The sequence below is a fragment of the Grammomys surdaster genome, unplaced genomic scaffold (assembly GCF_004785775.1).
Source record: "Grammomys surdaster isolate TR1022 unplaced genomic scaffold, NIH_TR_1.0 242, whole genome shotgun sequence".
Classification (NCBI taxonomy): Eukaryota; Metazoa; Chordata; class Mammalia; order Rodentia; family Muridae; genus Grammomys; species Grammomys surdaster.
In genome coordinates this window covers 855,124-876,383 of record NW_021604687.1, presented here as the reverse complement: position 1 = coordinate 876,383, position 21,260 = coordinate 855,124, and the positions used below count along the sequence as shown (strand labels likewise).

Here is a 21,260-nt window from a genome sequence, read left to right as displayed (position 1 = left end):
GAAGGAAGGAAAGAAGGGAGGGAGGGAGGGAGGGAGGGAGGGAGGGAGGAAGGAAGGAAGGAAGGAAGGAAGGAAGGAAGGAAGGAAGGAAGGAAGGAAGACAACTCTTATGCCAGGCACTGTGTGCATATAGGATGCTCACCATCTGAATTGTAACCACTAAATTAGAAACACTGACTGTTACTGGTCTCTCACATGGGATGACAGAGTGACCCCAGGGCAGAAGCAGATGGAAGTATGAGCTTAGCTGCTACCTGTCACCCCTACTCTCATTCCCCCCTTACTGCCGTTGGCTGCGGCAGCACCCCATTCTGTGGTCCCGCTGACCTTCCAGCAGCCGGCCACACTGCCCTGCTGTTCTCTCTTCCTCCTCCTGCTGACTTTCCTTGTCCAAATGTTTTTGCAGGTGGTTAAGCTGAAGGGCCAAGTGCTGTCGGTCATGTATCGGTTCCGCACCAAGAACCGGGAGTGGCTGTTGATCCGTACCAGCAGCTTCACCTTCCAGAACCCCTACTCTGATGAGATCGAGTATGTCATCTGCACCAACACCAATGTCAAGTATGTGCACAGCCCTCTCTTCTGCTGATTATTCACATGAGTGAACTGATTTGCTTGAGGCTCCCTTCTCCCCATAGGCTCTAGCTGCAACCCAAAACCCCTATGGGGTGAAGGGGCAAGAAAAGGGGAGACTCTGGGTTTCTGTTACTATGGGGTGCATGCCTGCCATGTTCAGGTCAGGGTAGCACAGCCTCCATTCCATTCTTTTCCTCTGGACATTAAGTCAAGCAGAGAAGTAACTACTTCCACATCCTATTGTGGTAGTCACTGTGCCCGGTCTCCTGGGCCTGCTAAAGCTAGTGTGTAGAAGAAGTGGACTGGGCTTCTTGAAGCTCAGGCCAAGGTCAAGAAGCCATTGTAGCAGCAGAATATAAGCCTGAAAGCAACCCTCGCTGCTCCCAGCCTAGGACCCCTGCCTTTTGTGTATACTCCATATCCATGGAGCTGACAGGTAAACCTGAGTTCTCATCTTGGCCATGCGGGTTTCTGGTTTTGTGATCTCAAGTAAGTCACTTCCTCTCTTACCCTTCACTTCCTTCACCTGTGACACGGTCCCTCTTTTGTGTGTGTGTGCGTGCGCATGTGAAAGCATGTGGAAGTCAAAGGGTGACATCTGAAGTCGTCCTCAGTTGTTCCACCTTACTTTTAGAGATTGAGTCTTTCACTGAACTTGGAGCTCCCTGGTTTGGCTAGGCTCTGACTCTTGCTTCCCAGGGATCACATAAGCACTGCTGAGCCTACATTACTTACATGAGTGCTAGGGATAAAACACTGCTTGTCATGCTTTAATAATAACTGTGTTCTCTCCCCCAACCCATGGCTCCTGCTTTCTGGAGTTAAGCTTAGATCTGTAGGACAGACTTGTGGGCACAGTGCAATAGAGATCATAGGCAGGTTATGCCTCTTCAGATCAAACATGGAGGAAATACAGAAGAAGCGTGGTTTCAGATGCTTCCATTATACTACTTTGAGACTTTTTTAAAAATACAGGATCTCACTTTGTAACCCTGGCTAACCTAGAACATACTGTGTAGACAAGGCTGGCCTGGAAGTCACAGAGGTCTACCTGTTTCTCCGTTTGCTGTAGTTTGACTCTACTGTACTGTCAGTGTGATGCACATTCAAAGGGAACCATACTTTGAATAGTGAATCTGCCCCTTCCCTGGGCTAGCAACACACTAGAGGAAGCTCATGGATGGCAAAGCTGTGGCAGAGAGAGGCAGCTCCACTCAGCCATACATCCATGCGAGGAAACAGCCATCCCCTTGTGTGTTGCTAAGCTTGATGCCGTTGGGGACAGTGGTGCCTTTGTGATTTCCAATACCACATACTTATGATATTGTATCAGGTGTAACCGTGGTGTGAGCTAAGAGATATTTGTACCCAGTAAGGAACCAACACATGTAAACATGTGGGCACAAAGGTGTCCCAGTGAGTTAAAGCACATGGAAGCTATGCCTAGGGTGACAGAGGGTGTGGAATGAGACGGCATACTGAAGACTGCCCTTGTGTCTGCCACTCATGGCCACTGGAACTCCCAACCTCCATTCCTCAGGTTCAGTCACAGCTGGTCCTGAAACCCATGGCCTTCTCTTCCCCATCTCTTGACACCAGGGAATCCTTCTAAGAAGCTGCCATGTCCCTCTGTCAGAGCATCCCTTCTGACCTGGCCTTGCTGAGCTACTGCTGCCATTCAGCTTGTCCCAGTCTCTTGCAGCCTGGCTTTCACACTAGTCCAACAGCTTCGAGCATACCATCTGGGACACATAAATTCTTGCTCCGATGCTTCTCCGTCAACTGCCTCCTGGACCAGCTCTCCTTCTAGACATCTTCCACCCCTGTGTACTTGGTAGAACTGGATTCGTCTTCTACCCCATCTGCTGGTCAAACTGTACATAGAGCAGAACAAATATGAGAAGCCAGAGATACAGATGGCCAAAAAGATGATCCTATTTCATCTGGAGGTTTCAGTCAAATTTGAGGGTATTCCATTTTTCCCTGTCAATCCCACAGTGTGGAAGAGGGGTACTCTTTACCCAGGGACCAGAGACATGCCCATGATTGCCACACCCATACCTGATCCTAGGTCTAATGAAAATAAAGGAAGATTGAGAAATGGGAGTAGAGCCAGATGCATGGGGCTAGGGAGGACCTGGCTGCTGCTATGTTCAAAGTATTGAGGGTTATGAGCAGTCTACTCGGGTGCTTACAGGCTAGGGGTGCCAGGTCCTTGGCAGAAGAAGGACAACCTGCTTAGCACCTGTGTTAGCCAGATCTCTGCCCCTAGACTTATTTCTCCCAGTGTGGCCTCACACTTGTCAATTCAGGCTACCTAGCCAAGAAGTCATGGAAACAGACAAACAAGCCAACTATTCAGAGTCCTGGACACTACTCTAGAATCTTCCCCCTTTGGATCTTAGGGAAAGCCACTTCCTTTCTGGATTCTGTCTTCTCTGCCCCTCATCCCTCTTTGTTCCTTCTCAACATGTGGTTGTGTACACAGGGCCTATGCTCAGCAAGGGCTCTGAGGCAGCTGAATTCCTGTCAGTAAGGCTGTTCGTGAGGATGTTGCCTATGCTTCACTGTCAACCTTCCTAAATCTCCCTGTCACTAAATCCTCCCTACTGGTGAACTACATATATAGCATGTGAGTGCCAGCCTATCTACAGTAACAGTTCCCTGGCTGGGCACCCTGCAGCTTTCTAGATTTGAATGAGCAGATCAGACTGAGGAGCCTTGTTAGGGGTGGTTGGGGGCTTTTAAGTCTTTCTTCGTTGGTCTTTTCTAGTCTTTGTTTACCTTCTGAGTAACATGTCTGGTCACAGCTAATGAAGCTGATAAACCCCCCCCCCTCCCGACCACCATGACCGGATATGGCTTATGACAGCCAAGATGCTTGCCTGCATTACTGTGCTTGCTTTAAGGGGACACCCAGTCCCAGGAGCCTAAAGCTTGAGCTTCAAAACCGTGAAAGCATGGGTAGAGGTAGGTAAGAGACAGTGGACAGATACAAAGGAAGAAGAGGACAAACTAGACCCCCAGAGCCTGGGAAACATTCCCCAGGAGGCAACCCTGACAAGGGGGAGGCATAGAAGCAAAGTCACTCTCCTCTGCAAACCAGCCCTGGCTGACTGGGTTGACTTTCTTTTCTGAAAGCCAGGCAGTGTTGACGAGACAGAAAAGCGTTTAGTTCAGGGGTGGGCCACTCTGCTGTCTCAGGCCAGTCATTCTCAGCAGCTCCTGGAAGTCATGTGGACCAGAAAGCCTCTGGGACACCTGCAGCAGCTGCAATAGCAACACATCAGATTTCTAAACCAGGTGTTCACTAGCAAGGCTGAAAAGCTCGCTGTGGACGGTAGAGGGCAGTGCTGACCACGCATGTGAGAGGACGAGCCCTTTCTCTAGTTTTGTCAGCTTTGCCAGCAGTAGGCCAGCTAGTTAGGAAAGATCCTCCCATGCCCTGTGCTTGTGGGGAGGAGCAAGGAGTTGCTTGCTCAGTAGCCTTCAGCTAAGAGCATCCAAAAGCAACTTCCTGAAGAAGTTAAGCAAGCATTGGGTGTTTAGCATTTGTGCTAAGCTACTGAAAAGGCTCTTTGTCACCTCTGACTTCTTCCTGTTCCTTCCACATAGATGGAAGCCCAGAAAAACAGACTGATGCAACACACAGGGTGCATATGGCTGAGCTGGCCCAGGTCTTGGTGTTTGGGATTTGATACTCTGAGAAACCAGTCATGTCCGTCTTTCCATATTCGCCCATCCTAGCTCCTGGACAGTCACTTCCCATCTCTCTTCAGGGGAGTGACATGCAATTATCCTTAGGCCAAGCCTCTGCTATTAAAATAACACTAGTCTGAGGCTGTCTCAGGTTCTCATGACACAAGTTTCTGATGCCTGCATACAGCATATCTACCTGTGTGAACTCATGTGTAATATGCACGGAGGGGTGAAGATGCTTGTGTCCATGTGAGGGTAGGTGTATTTGTGCATGCATGGATGCATGTGTACATGCATACACATATGTGTGAGTACAAACATGGATTCTTAAAGCCCCACCATGCCCAAAACTCAAATGATTAATAATCATATATACTCAGTTATAGTAGTAGTCAGTCACCTGCTTGATAGTAGGTGGAAGGTGAAGAGAAGGGATGGATGCAAAAGGAGGCAGAAGGTTGTATGCCCAGGAGGCAGTAGCCTTCAATGAGGGCTGGACACAAAGACACCATCCTCTTCTGTCCTTCCTCGAGCCAGGCAGCAACTTCCAGCCAAGGTGGGAGCCCTTCCAGTGATGGGCTCCAAATACAGGGAGCATCTTGATCTCTTATTTTCCTGCCCCTCAGAAGAGAACCAGAACTGAAGTTGATGCCCAGAATTCTAGCACGCTTCCCCCTCTGCCCCGGTGAAGGTCTTGGTGTAGTGTGACTTAAACATTCTTCAGTTAATAACTAATGCTTGAAATTAATGCGGCAACAGTTACTTTTCAACCAGCTATTGCCAGAATAAAGGACACAGAGACCTTAAGAATTATAATAAGCTTTAAAGCATCAAAGCTGGGCAGGTATCAACCCTCAAAGCTATTTTGTCTGCTTTCATGCCTTGAACCCCAATGTATTACTTGTCATATGTTTCATTTGCTCTGCTCTTGCTTCATCAGGCTAACCCTCATAGCCACATCCTCATGGTCTGTATTACCCCATGTAGACTTTCTTCTTCATCCTCTCCTTGCTTTCCCTCATGGTCTCTACCTGAAACCCCAAGCCCAGCAACCTTTGTCCTGCCTACCTCTCGTTTGCCCAGCTATAGGCTGTCAGCAACTTTTATTAACCCATCACAGATAATTTGGGTGCAACATTTGCATAACAAAAGCTGATGGACTTGAAAATTCATTCCTCTTGGGGGAACAGAACTTACTGGTGTACAGAATTAGCATTTGAATACATCGCAGCACCAGGGCAACCCCCAACATTTTGGTGACCTCTCGGGTGATGGTCACCTTCATCAGACCATGATTGAGTCAACCCACAAGGCCAAGGAGATTTCTCTGAACACGATCAAGTCAATGCCATCTTTCCAGAGTCTTCCAGGAGCCCTGGGACATGGAGGGTGTTTATTCTGGGCAGGGGAAAGAGAACAGGGTCCACAGCCCTGCAGGATTATATTTGAATATAATATAATATAATTATATTCTGTGCTGCACTCTAGCTGGGAACACCACTTAAACTTGCTGAGCCTCGTCTTCTTTATCTAATAATTGATAGCCATATATTGTAAAGATGTACAGTGCTGGCCAAGTGGTGATCAGTCTTCCATTCAGATATTAGCAACCTGCCAGTGAGCCATCATGCTTCCCTAAGACGCAGAGAACAGGAAGCAGCAGATAATGGAGTACAAACAAGGAAGGACAGCAGTTCTTCTTTGATAGTAATGATTATATTGATTCTTTAAAAAAAAAATTAAGAAAGGGTCTCATGTTGCCTAGGCTGGCCTTGAATATAACCTTGAACTACTGCATCTTTTGCTTCCACAACTCTAGTGCTGGGATTACAAGCATGGGCCACCATGGCTGCTTTTATGCGAGGCTGGGAATTGAGCCCATAGTTTCTGCATACACTCTCCTAACTCTGCTATATCCTAGCTCTCTTTTTAAGTTTTTTGAAATAATAATAATAAATGCTCCATTTTGCCGATATGAGAGACAGAGGCTCGCACTGCCTGGTGGGACAGCACATGCTTCTGATTCCATTCTTGCAGGATGGACTCAGATCCTGCACTCTTGTACCACAGTAAAAGATCAGGCCCCTTGCTCCTTGGAAGCTGTCTTCTCATTGGTCCTTCCCTAGAGACCCAGCTCCACCAGAGCAGGAGTTTGGGGGTTCTGAGTCATCAGGACAGGACTTGGGCACTGCTGTTTTCTTTGCCTCTGCATGTTTTACTGAATAGACTTCTGGATTTGATTCCAAAGCAGCTGCTCAGCAGGTCCTCCTACAGAGTCTCTTCACTAGGGGGTCTAGAACTGAGGACCTTACTTAAACTTTACCTTCTTTGTAGCATGAGTTACAGGCTTCATGGTTTCCTGAAAGCCCTACTTTAAAACTTGAAGCACCAGTTTTCTCTCTCAACCTTTTGTTACACACACACACACACACACACACACACCCCACCCCTAACAGAACTTCCTGGTAGAGTAGGAGGAGCCGGGCAGAGTAGGAGGAGCCAAACACTTTGGATTCAACCCTGAAGTCAGATCTTTCTCTGCTACAGCAAAACATCTCTGACCTAACCCTAGCTTTGAGCTCCAACTTCTTGATATTAGCATGTGGATAAAGTAACCACCATAAAAATTCAGTCTGAGGCATGAATAAGATGTGCACCCCAATGGCAGGTGTGCAGCTACACCCTGCAGCTTTGCTCAGTGCTGAACAGACTGCTTTCCTGAATTTTGCTTTTAAAAGAATTTTGGTACTGTATTTTTCCCCTGCATAAAACAAAGTAATTTGCTGAAGCTCCTTATTTGATCTAGGCATGGTGGTGCCTGTCTATCCTCTTAGAACTAGAGAGTTAAGGCAGGAGGATCAAGAGTTCCAGGCCTATTCAGGGTGCATAGCAAGACCCTGTCTCAGACATAAAATTTGAAGCTGAGAAGATGTCTCAGTGGATAAAGCAGAGAACAAGATCAAACAAGAGTCTGTATCCTCAGCATCCATGTAAACAGCTTAGCATAGCCCTGGAGCTGCTGAGGTGGAGACAGGTGAGCGCCTGGAACTCATTGGTAAGCCAGTCTAGCTGATCGGGGAACTCAAAGAATAAGATGTAAAACAAAAGAAGAGAAACTCCTGATGCCAACCTCTGGTCTCCACACGCACATACACCAGGACACACACATGTGTTTTCCCTTACCTTTTCAACAGTTTGTGTAGAACTCAAAACCTGAACTATAGGAGTTGGAGTGGAAAGCCTTTTAGCGATCTGTAGAGCATGGGCTACTTGCCTCAGCCCCATTGCCTCCCACCTTCCTGTTCCTTATACATGTGTTATCTTCTTGTTTCACAGGCAACTTCAGCAACAGCAGGCAGAACTGGAGGTGCACCAGCGAGATGGGCTGTCGTCATATGACTTATCTCAGGTGAATCTTTGGGAAATTCTTTTCTGATTGACACTCAGTGGACTGAGAAATAAACTCACCCCAGGACTTGACGCCCTCCTCCATCCCAAGGCACCGAGCTCCATCCACCCTCTGGACTGCTAATGATGCTCAACCCCTGTTTCACTGCTGTGGCTCCTCCTTCCTGAAATGAGCCACAAGGGACAGAGCATAGGTAGTGAGCAGGTGGTGAGCCATGGTCAGCTAGCACTGAGCATCTCTAGGGGACAGAGGGTCATTCCAGTGTGGCCCCCAATCTCACAGGCACAGAAACTAGCAAAAGCAGGCTCTGGACGTAGGTACTCTGACTTACTAGCCGTCTCTTTCATCTTTTCCCCATGCTTTTCCTGCTTTAACATGTCTCTTTCTGTCATACTGTGTCCTTTCCTTCTCTCATCTCTGCTGGTCCCTCTTCTCTCGTCTCTTTGTCCGTGCTTCTGACAGCTGACCATCAGAAAAATTGACATGACTCAGTTGACATGGGTGTCTGATCTTCTTCCCAAACTAACCTTTAGGTTCTCTTCCTGATGTTAACAGTAGGTTGGTTCTTTTTCATTTATCTCCAAGAAAGTAGTCACTGTAACAGTGGCAATATTCCTGTATCCCTTAGTTCACACCTCCCAACCCAGATGCCCTTGAGCTTCCTGGATAAGCTTCCGAACTTGCAAGAATAGTCAAGCTTTGAAATGCTAGCTCTTCCACCTAGAAGGACTGTGTGGAGGGACAGCATGTAACTCTTAGAAAGTACCTTATGTGCCTTAAGTGTGGATTGCTACTGTGTTTTATGTGCCAACAGGTCCCGGTACCCAACCTACCTGCTGGTGTTCACGAGGCAGGGAAGTCTGTGGAAAAAGCAGATGCAATCTTCTCCCAAGAGAGAGACCCTCGTTTTGCTGAGATGTTTGCAGGCATCAGTGCATGTAAGTGTGCCAACAGTGCTAGGCTGTGAGCCTCACAGTGTGAGCTTTACAGTTGGGTTTCAGCCACCTGGAGATAGCACCCTAGAGAGAGGGGCAGCTAAGGTGATTTTTGTGTCACTGCCACAAAGCATAAAAAGAACTCATACAGGAGTCAGGACAGAGTCTCTGTATTCCTGTCCCTGCCTCATCACCAGTGACAACCAACCTCAAGTCATGGCATCTCATCTTTAAAATGTAAAAGGTCAGAGCAGACAATCTGATCCATTGCTCAATGCCTTAGTCACTGGTCAGACTTCACCACCGTAACGAAATACCTAAGGAAACAACTGACAGGAAAAGAGTTCTGTTTAGACTCTGGGTTAGAAAGCAAAGTTAGACAATCACACACAAAAAATTAGAGAGAAAATAAAGTAAACGGCAAGAGAATATGAATATCAAGACTGATAAGTCAAGATGATATCCAAGGACTACAAATCAATAACTCCCCACCCAAATAACATGCTGTCAACACTCAACATAATCAAACAAGTGGGATGAACTCTTCAGCCCTCAGGGGTGAGTGATGAAGATGCTTGTCGAACACAGGCAGGGAAGTGGAGTGCCAGCATCAGCAGAGAAAGATGTCCCTGTGGGCAGAGGAGGGAGCCTGAACTGACTACAAATCCCATGGACTCTGAAACACAGAAAAGCCAATGTAATCACAACATAGGAAGAAACTGATAAAAGCAAAGTAGATGTAGCTCAGGATGCCTTCCTTTGTTTTCAACAAATCAAAGAGACGAAAATAATAAGATGGAGTAAGATTTAGAAGACTTAAGTAATTTACACACATCAATATGCACATATTTGACATCGAATGTGTGCATATACATATATAAACATAGAAGTACTGTGTGAGCACAGAACAAAATGTGTTTATAACTCACCACCACATCACATGAGAAAAAAACTAGCTTGCAAAAGGTCTTGCTTTTTATAGTGGTAGTTGACTGTATGCCTGTCACTTGTGTGGTCCTGGAGAATGGACACACTAGGCAGAGCTCTACCACTAAGCAACACCCCCAGCCTTTGGGGATTATGTTTATAGACAAGATGGCAGCCTGAGTCTCCTTTACCCTGTCAGTTCTAGCCTTGTCTCCTCCTCACTCGAGCCTTGCTCTTTATGGCCGCTCTCAAGGCCTTGAAATTAGACTAAGGACTGAGCTCCTGCCCTTCAGGATGCCCCACAGCTGCAATATAACAACGACTTTATTTAGAGCCCAAGAGAGGGGAGTAGGGTATTTGACTCCTGTGTTGCCTCCCAGACCCAAGCCCACGGGCTTGGTCACCAACAGCCCAGTACTGCGCACACCTGCCTGGCAAGCCGGGCTCAGGGAGGACATACATGCAGCACAGTCACTGTCATGTCTCTAGCCTTGATTCCCTTCCTCCCACTGTCAGGAGGGTGATTATATAATTGAGACATGTAGGCATCATGATACTCTAGGGTCACAGATGATGCATCATGGAACCAAGGGAGGGGTGCACTCTGGTTGACACTCTGCTGTCTAGAGGCTGCATCCATTCACTTTTGATCCCTGCTTCTCATATCACTACCAAAGGCAGCTTCCTTCTTGTGTGAGACCTCGACACTCTTCCTGTGCCTTGAGTCCTCTTAGCCTTTTTCTGCAGGTAACATGCTTGATCAGACTTCTCACCTAGCCTAGATTGGAGTGTTTCCTGTCTCATGAGGTGCTCAGTCTGAGATCCTGGTGGAAAATCAGGCAACACTGTCCAGTTGCTCTGGCCAGTCAGTCTGAGGTGTCCTTCAGCAGCACCTACTGATCAAGTCAGGAAAGAGGCACTGGATGGGATTCAACTTGAGTCCTCCCTTGCTGTCCTGGGACCTGGGACAAGCACTGCCTCAGTTTTCTCATCTGTAATAAATGAAAGCTGTTTGACTTTTCCCAGCACTGTCTTCAGTAAACATTTTACTTATAATAACACAGAGAATCCTCACCATAGCCCAGTAAGAAAGAGACTGCAATTATCATCTTTCAGATGGAGAAACTGAGGCAGGGGAGAGTTCAAGGAGCATCCCAAGTGACATCTGTGACACAAAAGGCCAAGCCAAGGTCCAAGGCCAGGCAGCTGAGGTTACCCTGGATGGCCTCACCTCTTTGCACACTAAGGACTAAATACAGTAGTACCTTCCCACTCTTGAGGGCTTGCCTTCAGGTGGCTGGGGCCAGTCTAAGAGCCAAGAGCCTAAGAGAGCACATCAAAGGTGAAGGTGAGGAGGCTGTCCCATGTGGACCTCCTGAGCTCCCAGGCCATACTCTGTTCCCGGGTGCCCCCTCGTGGCCTGTAGCACAAGGGGGTCCTTCACATGTAACTCTTATGGTTTTCCTAGCGGAGAAGAAGATGCTGAGCTCAGCATCAGCATCAGGCAGCCAGCAGATCTACTCCCAAGGAAGCCCATTCCCTGCTGGGCACTCGGGCAAGGCCTTCAGGTAGGTGCCAGGGAGGGGATTGGTAAAATAAAGGCCTGAGTGCCAGCATTGGCTCTGTGACTGAGCAGGAATCAGCCGTTCCTGTACTGTGGGATGGAGCCAGGATGGAGACTTTGGACAGCTAACTCTGCTCCATCAGCCCCTCCATAGGCACTGGGCATCAGACTCTCAGACACAGAAGATACTGATCCTCTCTGTGATCCTGAAGGGAAGGAGGGAAGGAGATGGTCTATAGCCAAGACTCGGGTAGGACCCGATTGGGAAAGTAGCCAGAACCGCCCTGTTCTCTAGTTTGCTAAGGCCATGGCCAAATGCAAGGAGAAAAGGTGGTCCATCATATCTTAGCCTCAGCCCTAAGAACCATTCAGGAGGGTGCCTGGCTATAAGCATCAAGGCATGCTATAGCTTACTGAAGAAGCTTGACATTACCACTGAGGGTCAGACCTGGCTCAAGTTTCTTCTGGGAAAAGCAAGCAAGACCCCAGGACTGCCAAAGGACAAGCCAACAGTCATTAGGGAAGGCATCCTCCTGTGTCACAACAGATACTCCTAAGGTCCCTAGAAGCTTCACATACACCAGGCACAGCAAGGCAGAGTCTTTCTTACATTCCAGTTGAACTTGGCCCAACTCAGAACAGGGCTCCAGAGACACTGCAGGGAAGTGGGTTGGGCAGGCAAACCCAGTGCCCAGAAACTACATTGGCCACAAGTTGATAAGAATCTCCCTTCCTTGATGTTCTAAGAACATATTTCCTACATCAGCAGCAAGTATGACCAGCAACCCTAGAAAGGGCTGGGCACAAGGGCCAGCACTTTGTTCCAAAAATCCCAGGCAGAGTTACAGCTGTCCCTCATTAGTCAGCGTCCTAAGAAGGGTTATGCAGGCTGAGGCATGTGTTAAAGAAGAACTACGAGGAACAATGTCTGGAAAATGTGCTCTGAAAGAAAGGGAGATACAGAGGTAATATGACCAAAGTAATAGGTATGATGGAGCCAGAGTGAAGTCCATGACTTTGATAACAGGCATGGTTGCTGACATCTATAATCCCAGCACTGAGACATCCGAGGCAGGAAGAAATCATGAACTCAAGGTCAGAATTTATTATACATTGTAAAATTAATGTAGCTGATTTTTAAAGGAGACTAAATGAAAAATAAAGAAATTATCATCATGCAGGGTATGATGGCACATGCTTTTTATCCCACCTCGTGGGAGGCAGAAGACTCTGTGAGTTCAAAGCCAGCCTGGTCTACATCGTGAGTTCTAGGTCATTCAGAGCTACATAGTGTGACCCCCTCTTCAAAAAAATCAACTTTAGCTCTGAGCTAAAGCATCCATCTGGATTTGGTGGGAAGGAGCAGACACAAATGTTCAGTAAACTCATTTAGGAAGACAGACATCATGTTCTAACAACTGAATTTGCTTTGCAATCTGTAAGGGGTTAGAGCACATAGAAAAAGGTTAGACTACAATTAGTAAAACTAGTCTGTAGCTCTTTCTTTCCAAATCCACCCCAAAACCTACCTCTATGAAAAACCTAAAATTAGATACAGCCCACCTCACTAGATGTATTCACAGCCCATGACCAGCACAGACCCAGGGAGATAGCAAGAAGGGCCTGGAGTCGTACAAGTCTCCCTCCAACTCTAGCCCTTTCCTTCTTCAATGAGTTTACAGTCCACATAGCCCAAAAGGCTCCTAGAAGAAGGACCTGGTAATAGAGTGTCAGAACATCCTCATCAGGCATGCAGCAAGCTGCACATTGTGATACGTACTACAGATGCCTAAGAAAGATGCACCAAATTAATTCATCTGAAGGCAGAAGAAGTAAACCAACAGTCACATAAAGCAGCCTTCCATTCCCAGGTTTGTCTCCATGTTGAAACTGGCAGCTTGCAGCCTATGTCCAGAGGCTGTAAGCTTTCTCAGTGCCCCAGTGGGACAAATTAACTAGAGCACAAAGAGCAGGTAGTACAGAGTCTGATTTGTATTCAGCAACTCGTGTCTCTTCTTGGAATGAAATCTTTATAGAGAGCTGGAGGTGTTCAGGGAAAGATGGTGGTGGGCAAGTGTAAGAGCTACCAGACCCTGGGGGATAAGGAGTCTGAGAATAGAAGCCAGCAAGGACCTCTGGGCAGTGGACAAGCAGGAAGACAGCAGGAAAGCAAGCCAGCTCAGGATCTTGTAAAGAAAGCAGGCCGTTTCTGGGAATAAGTATTTTTTTTCTTCTCCTAGCTCTTCTGTGGTCCATGTGCCTGGAGTGAATGACATTCAGTCCTCCTCCTCAACGGGCCAGAACATATCGCAGATCTCCCGGCAGCTGAACCAGGGCCAGGTGGCATGGACAGGCAGCCGTCCACCCTTCCCAGGGCAGGTATGAGTGAAATATGGCCCTGGGTGCCCAGAGTGGCAAAACACCCACCATCTGCTTTCGTGACTCCCAGCTCTGAGGGTAGGTCAGTGCTCCCAGTTCCTCAGGAGTCCTTGCCATCCACAGGGCACTTTGAGAGCTGGGTCCTCAACATTTACACCATGTCTGAGTAGCATCCTCTTCCTTTTACATCCTCCTGTTGAGAAAGTGAGCAAGGGGAGGTTGGGTACCCAAAGCTTCCCCAGCAAGAACAAGTTCCTCATTGCTTTGGAAATCTGGAACTACTATTCCAAGAGTCCTGCAAATACCCAACCATGCAACCAACATTCCTAGTTCCCTGGAAGGTACTGGAAGGATAGATCTTATTCATCAGAGAGGCCTCCATAAACTGAACTTGGAGAAGCCAAGCCATTGTATTCCTCAAAGTAATGTTAAGCAGCTCCACCCCAAGTCTCCAGGGACAGGATTCTGCCCAACCTCCCCACTCCCAGCCCCAACTGGGCTCATCCCATGCTAGTGAGGGAAGCAGGGCCTGCTGTTCCTGAAGTGACCTCAAGGGTGGAGCTCAGTGGGAAGCTGGTTGGTCCTGCCTCTTTCTGTCCTGACCGTTGCCGATTGCCAATCCCAACCTAGCCCAGCAAGACGCAGTCATCTGCCTTTGGAATTGGATCAAGCCACCCCTACCCGGCTGACCCTTCGTCCTACAGTCCTCTCTCCAGCCCAGCTGCCTCCTCACCAAGCGGAAACGCATACCCCAGTCTTGCCAACCGGACTCCAGGGTTTGGTAGGTGGGGGATGAATGATGGAAAGAGTTCCTGTCCTCAACATCATGTGTCCAGGGCTGAGCCCCAAGGCTTCCAGAATACAGGGCAGGGCCCCAAAATATCCCAGCTCATCTCCTATCTAGCCACAGTCAGGAGGGCCTCAAGTATCGTAAGTCATAGAAGCATACACCTAGACCTTGTGATTCAATATTGTTATTTCAAGTCATGAGCCCTCGTTCTTGTGTTGTGATGTGACCTGATTGTTAGTTTAACCCCATATGGCCCAAGGGGCAGAAACTTTCACAACCCAGAATTACAAGATTCTCTATTCAGAAACCCAAAGAAGCCAGGGATAGCCAGTTGTGTCAGTGAAACCAGAATGTGCCCTTTTTGCAAGGTGCATTTGCTATTTTTCTCATTCTGAGACAAATTACCAGAGGTAACTTCAGGACAGAATGGTTTATTTTGGCTTACAATTTGAGGATCGGTCCATAATAACAGGGGAAGGGTCACATTGTAGCTGCAGTCAGGAAGCAGGAGATGGATGCTGATGCTCAACTCACTTTCCCCTTTGTATTTATGTTTCCACAGCCCATGGAATAGTCATGCCCCTCAGTTAGGGTGAGTGTTCCCAGCTCAGTCTAACCTGTAAGCTCCCTCGAACACATGCACACCCAGAGGCTTCTCTCCTGGGTTGATTCTAGATTCACACTAGAGCACCCTATCGTGAATGTTTCCTTGCTCTGTGAGAAAGGCTCAGGCCATAATGAGTGTCGTGGCTATGACTGTGTCCTCTGGCTCAGTCTCAGACTCTTCCTGCTGGTTGTTCTTTGTCTACTTGATATATGCCAGGATCTCTCCCCAGACCAAGGTCACACTCCATAGAAGGGGAGGTCTTGCCAGATTCTTCATTGTATAGTCACTGGATGACACCCAAGAGTGAGGCACCCAAGAATTGTCTATTCAGACCCATCACCCTCGGGTGAGCAGGAAGCCAAGCCTAAACTCCCTCATTTCACTTGTCAAGTTAAAAGCTTCCATTTAAGTGGCTCACTTGTCAGTCTTACGGGAAAGTGCCCCTCTGTAGCCTGTCATCATACAGTGTAGTTATGAGCTGTCTCTACCTCTCTCCACTTCCACCCCTGACAGTAATGCTTCTACCTCAAAGCCCAATGTCTTGGCCACGATGTCCCACGACCTAAGGTTTGACAATTCCCATTGGAGCCAACAGTCCCTCAAATACAATCCTTATTTACATGTAGCACACACCTTGAGCCTTTAAATGTCCTTCTGGGCTGCCGGGGAACACAGGTGTGAGAAGCACAGATTCCTCAGCCAGTTTCTCAGTTAGCCAGGCCCTCAGCTCCATTGCAGACTGAGGACAAGGTCCCTGGTTCCAAGGATAGTGCCCCTCTCTGCTTTCATGTGTAGAATGTTCCCTTTGTCTGGGAGCAGTGGCCCAGACTTACTGTAATTCAGCCACCCTTCATGAGTGCCAGGCCCATTACCAGCACTGGAGACAGGAAGAGACTGGGATGACCCAAAGAAAGGCTCAGGTTATAGGTAGAGATAGAGGAGACAGGTAAGAGGAAGCAGAGAGACACTCCACAGATACAGTAAACAGATCTTCGTGAAGGCCTTGAGGAGAAGGAGAATGATCACTTGTTTTATAGAGCCAGGAAGGTCTTCAAAAGAGAGATAGATGGCATGTATCTCTAGGGGGACTTGACAGCATCATGTGACCATGACAAGACAGATGGGCAGGCTCCTACCTGTTTTAGCAGCTCGGTGCCTTTATCATGTGCATTGGGCCACTCTCCATGAAGTAATGGCCAGGTTCTGAAAGTGTAAGTGAAGGTCAGACCCTAGGTAGAGGCCACTGGCCAACTCTAGTGACCAAGAACAGGTCACACACTGGGACTTCTAGCTCACTAATTGTGCTACGTGTTACTAGCTGGTAAGTATGCAGCAGCTGGTCATTACTAGGTAAGTACTTAGTGGACACTGCCCAGGAGTCATCCACTGGGTGTTTCACATGTTTAAATTTATTTAGCACTTACCTGGCCATAAGGGATAGATCATTCTTAGTCCCATTTCAGATGAAACAATGGAAACCCAAGTCCTCCTAATACAGTGGTTCTCAACCTTCCCAATGCTTGACTCTTCAATACAGTTCCCAATATCATGGAAATCCCTCCACCATAAAATTATTTTTGTTGCTACTTCATAACTGTCATTTTGCTACTGTTATGAATCATAATGTAAATATCTGTTTTCCAACGGTCTTAAGCGCGACGCCTGTGAAAGGAACATTAAACTCCAAAAGGGATCATGACCTACAGGTTGAGAACCACTGTCCTAATTAATAGATCAGTGGTAGAACCAAGAAAGGATTAAGGCTGTGCCCCTGTGCTCACTGCCCTGTGATTCATATCCCTTTGGACCCACTCCTCAGAGAGTAATAAGCAGAAGAGACATCTGCCACTATGTCCCTTGGTTTGTGATCATGAGAAGGGTGGGACCTCTGCTGTGGAGGTGTAGCAGTTAGAACTGAGGAGTGTGACCCTACCCTCAAGGCATCAGAGTGACCAGCTCAGCTGGAGGGGAGGGGCCACTATCTCAGGAGGCAGCATCACTTCACAGGACTGAGGGAACCTACCTCAGTGGAGAATTGTATCTCAGCCTCTGCTGTCCAGGACTTCAGGAAGCAGAGTCCTACTGGGGGTGGGGGGGGGGGGGGGAGGCGCGGAGACCTTGGTCAAGGTCAGAGGGGAGAGTGTATGATTAGAAAGAGGACCTGAGGGAGGGGTTTACTGTCAACCTCAGGGGGTGGAGGAAAATGTAGAGGAGAAATAGAGCAGTCTGCATTAATGGTCAGTTTCATTAATTATTAAATAAACATGAAACAGTTAAAGCAGGCAGTGCAGTATGCGTGAGGCTGTAAACACCAGCTTAACCCTGCCTGTGGGCATCCCAGGCACCATGGATACAACCTTGGGATTCGCAGGGGACACGGACAGCAGCACCTTGCAGCATTACAGAGGAATTAGGGTTCGTCCCTCCCTTTTACTTCCTCCCTTTCTTTTTATTGTCCCCTATCCTGATAGCCATGAAGTCTGCCTGTACATAAGGCACTTTAGAACTTTGTCCTTGATACCTACAAAATGGATCCATTTATAGAAATTATAGAGTAGGTTTTTATCTATTAGCCAAATCTTTTCTTTATTGGTCCTGTAATGGGGCCAGGTGATGCTATTATAAAATATTAGCCCCTCTTCTTTAGATGTCCAGGTTTAACCTTACTTTAATTCCCAAGGTTATATCCATAAGAGTGTAGGCAGGGAAACCAAAGGCAAGTTTCCGTTGATGACCCTTTGGTGACAAAGTTTCCTTTGATGATCCTTTGATGTTTCTTTGGTGACAAATCCTAGAGCCTCTGGAGTGAAAACAGGACTCTCCCTTGCCCATTCACAACAGCCTTCTTCCCATCCTCTGACACCTCCACCAATCACCCCTAAATGTGTCTGAACATAGCCCCAAAAGGATCAGGAACACTGATTTGTGTCCCAAATGCTTTTGAGACACAACCTTAACCTGCCAGAGTTCAAACCAGCTACCTGCATAATCTCAGGATTAAGTCATAAATATTGAATGCAAGTTCCTGCTGGGAACATCTCTGAGGTGTTTCTTTTACCTTTGTAGAATAAGGCCTCTTTAGAAGGATGAAGGAAAGAGGGAAGAAGGAAAGAAAAAAGGAAGGAGGGAGGAGGAAGGAAGGAAAGAAAGAAGGGAGGGAAGAAGAAAGGAAGGAAAGAAGGAAGGAAGGAAGGAAGGAAGGAAGGAAGGAAGGAAGGAAGGAAGGAAGGAAGGAAGCCAAACCTGAACAAATGGTTTAGTAGGTTCACAGAAGAAACTTGCTTATATAAAAGGCTTTGGCTTTCTTTACCTTAAATTGCCATTAGATGTTAAAAGTGTAAACATGCAGTCTCCCCGACCTTGGATGTAATGCTCAAGAGAATTTCTTTCTGCCTGAAGAATTACCTCCATACCCACATAAATAGAGCTATCTATACTAAATGACTAGAGAAGGTCTGAGAAAGTTCTGGTATTGCTACAAAAGTGGGCAGCACCAGAGTCCTGAGAGGAGGAGAAACACTTAGTCCCAGCCTGCTTCGTGCTCTATTTCCCAGCTATGGGGTCAGACTTTGATTTAGTTTCCGGTCATAGGCTGTGCCATCACCCTATCTCACTCTTACTCTCTAGCTCAGTGAGGTGGGACCCCTAAGCTTCAAATTCCTGTCCCCACCTGAGATTTTCTCTGTAGAGAAAGGAAGAGAAGAAAATAAGCTTGGGGACACCAGGAGTGAGCAGAATGTAAAGATGGTGGTTGTTAAGACCCTGCTGACAATAAAGTTACCATGTGCCTTATATCCCTCTTTCCCCACTCAGGAGGTTTCTAGGTAGCGTTAGGTCTCTGAGAAAATTATTCTGGGTGCTAGGAAAGCATAGGGAAGAACTGAAGGTGTCATGTGGGAGTTCTGTCTAGGTCTTTAGTTTCCATGATCTTTGCAGGTATCCAGGAAAGAAAAAAGAAAACAGAAATGAGGCAGAGGGTGGGGGTGGGGAGACTGGGGTATATGTATGAATGAATGCCTGTGTCACAGAAACATTTGGAGGATGGATCCTCAAGGAGCATCCATGTGATTGCTTAGGACTTCCAGTGCTACCATTTGATTAGTCACATGGCTTTACCATCTTATTCTTGGCTGATTACACAGATGTCCTCTACCAGTGGTGGGGATAGTTCCACAGTAACATGTGCTCGTTCACCTATAAAAGATACGAGTCCCCATGGGATCCATACATCTCACAGACTGGGTATGGACCAGTATTGGCAGCTGCCGCCCAAGATAAGTCCCAGTTGACAGTTATCCCAGTACATGATCTTGTTTGCCTCTGTATAAATTCTGCTACTATTCTTTAAGGCCTGAATTGTTTTGGTTGGGAAATGGAGTACCATGCTTTCTCCAGTTCTGGAGATGCCTAGGTCAGCATGGATGGTTTCCCAACTAGTTAAGGGTCAATTCATGATCTACAAGTTGTCTTGATTAGTGGAGATCAAGATTCACCCCCATTTTGTTGTTGTTGCTGTTGTTGTTGTTGTTAAAGAGCACTTGTATTTGGTTAGCAGAGATATGGCAGGAAACAGAAGAACATGTAAAATAATAGTGACCTGAGACAAATAATTGTATAGGACAGATCCTGTATATTGGTACAAAATTGCATACACAGAAGAAAGTTGTAGAAAAAGCACAATAGTGAATCTTATGGTCTCAACTGAAGGTCAGGGAGTCCATACCTTACCACAATTTTTGAAATTTCACCAGGAACACCAAAAGATGTCACCTGGATCTTACATTCATTTCCCTTGGCTTTAGGTCCTTGGTATTATAAGCTTCTAGAGAGGGAAAAAAAAAGTCCCTGATAGACCTGGGAGGGAGAGGGAAGTATGCCCAGCATGCATCTGAGTTGCTACTTTGGTATCACATGAAAGAAGTAGGAGGGAGAAACTGTTCTACAACACGGATGCCCTATTTCCCCCATGAGAATGGATGGCATGGACTGAGACTGGGGACTCTATAATACTCTGTGTTGGCAAACATTGAAGTTCCTCAGAAACCATGTTGTTAAAATCTGATTTGATGTCCCATCAGCTACATCCAGTTAGAAAAGCAACTTCCTGGGGCCCTTGAGATCAGACACCCAGCTGAGAGCATGGTCCAAGACAATGTTAATGCCCTCTATTTGGGTGAGGGGTCTGTATGCCCAGTTCTGCTAGGCTACTTGATTTATTTCTCTCTTGCTTTCAATCCTTGGCCTCTCTGGCTCTCAGGGAATGTCATGATACAAAGGGATAACCCTGGCACCAGGGAGAAAAGGGAACTTAAACTTAGTGCCATTTACTATGTGACCATTGGCCACAGACACATGGGGAAACAATCCAAAAGAGAAATTACATTGCCGTTCAGCTCTGGCCCTTAGCCCCAAGGGAGAGAGCCTCGGAGGCAGGAAAAAGAGACTTATTTATTTTATGAAGCCAGAGTACCAAAGGGCAAGATGGAAAGATAAGCTTCAAGTCAAATCTTCCCAAAGGAATCTAAGCCAGAGGGGAAGCATTGGGGGGCCTGGCCACCAGAAGGAGCTTACTTGAATCCTAGAATAAGATCACCTACCTTGTCTCCAAAGGAGTGGCTTTAAAGTCCGTTTGTGGTCACATGTCACTGGAGGATGTAGGTTCTCCTTTGTAGGCTCTTAGTCTCCTTTATAAAATCATTGAAAATCTAACTTAGAACGAAGCTTGATCGAAAGCAATTTTATTAGAATATTAGAAAAAAAAACCAGCAGAGCTGGCAAAGTATAACTCCTGACATCTCTCAAGAGGAGGGAGATGGAGAAGAAAGTCAGTCATGTCTTTTGGTTAATGTCAGTAATGGAGGTCTGCAAGTAGGTGTAAGGACCCAGGAAGAGGACCCCAACTCAAGTCCCAATTAGCGCGCACCCAAGGAGACACGAGAGACTTACTTGATGCAATGGCAAAAGGCAGTTTACTAACAAGGGCCCTTGGATCGAAACTCATCCCACGCAGGGGAGAGAATTTCGATGAAGACCCCAGGAAGTTTAGAACTTTTATAGGGGGAGGGACAAGGGGGAAGGGAAAAGTGGGAAATTCTGGCGCGGTTACATATGATTGGATATTTCAAACATCAGCACTTTGCGTAAGCAATCATTTTGACAGGCTGGATGGCCCACTATTTTGACCATGAAGCCTCAGACCTTCTAGGATAAACACCAGGTGGCCCATTACTCACTTGGGCATGTTTAGACTGGTCAAGATATGTCTTTGGTTGTTTCTAAATTTCTGGTCACCTCGTCCCTAGAGGGGCTTGATATTTTTATTATGGCTATTCTCAGCAAGCTCAGCAAGCTGTCCTGCGGTCTTTGCCAAGTTGTTT

At 47.0% G+C, this 21,260-nt stretch overlaps 1 protein-coding gene across 1 annotated transcript in view; it reads left to right on the top strand.

Moving 5' to 3' along the window:
• Arnt2 (aryl hydrocarbon receptor nuclear translocator 2) overlaps window positions 1–21,260 on the top strand; it is a 107,844-nt gene that overhangs the window by 79,981 nt on the left and 6,603 nt on the right. Inside the window, exons 11-16 of the mRNA XM_028774701.1 lie at window positions 407–558; window positions 7,609–7,681; window positions 8,496–8,619; window positions 11,012–11,111; window positions 13,348–13,486; window positions 14,117–14,267. Coding sequence (XP_028630534.1) covers window positions 407–558; window positions 7,609–7,681; window positions 8,496–8,619; window positions 11,012–11,111; window positions 13,348–13,486; window positions 14,117–14,267 — 739 coding nt within the window. The remainder of the gene's footprint in view (window positions 1–406; window positions 559–7,608; window positions 7,682–8,495; window positions 8,620–11,011; window positions 11,112–13,347; window positions 13,487–14,116; window positions 14,268–21,260) is intronic.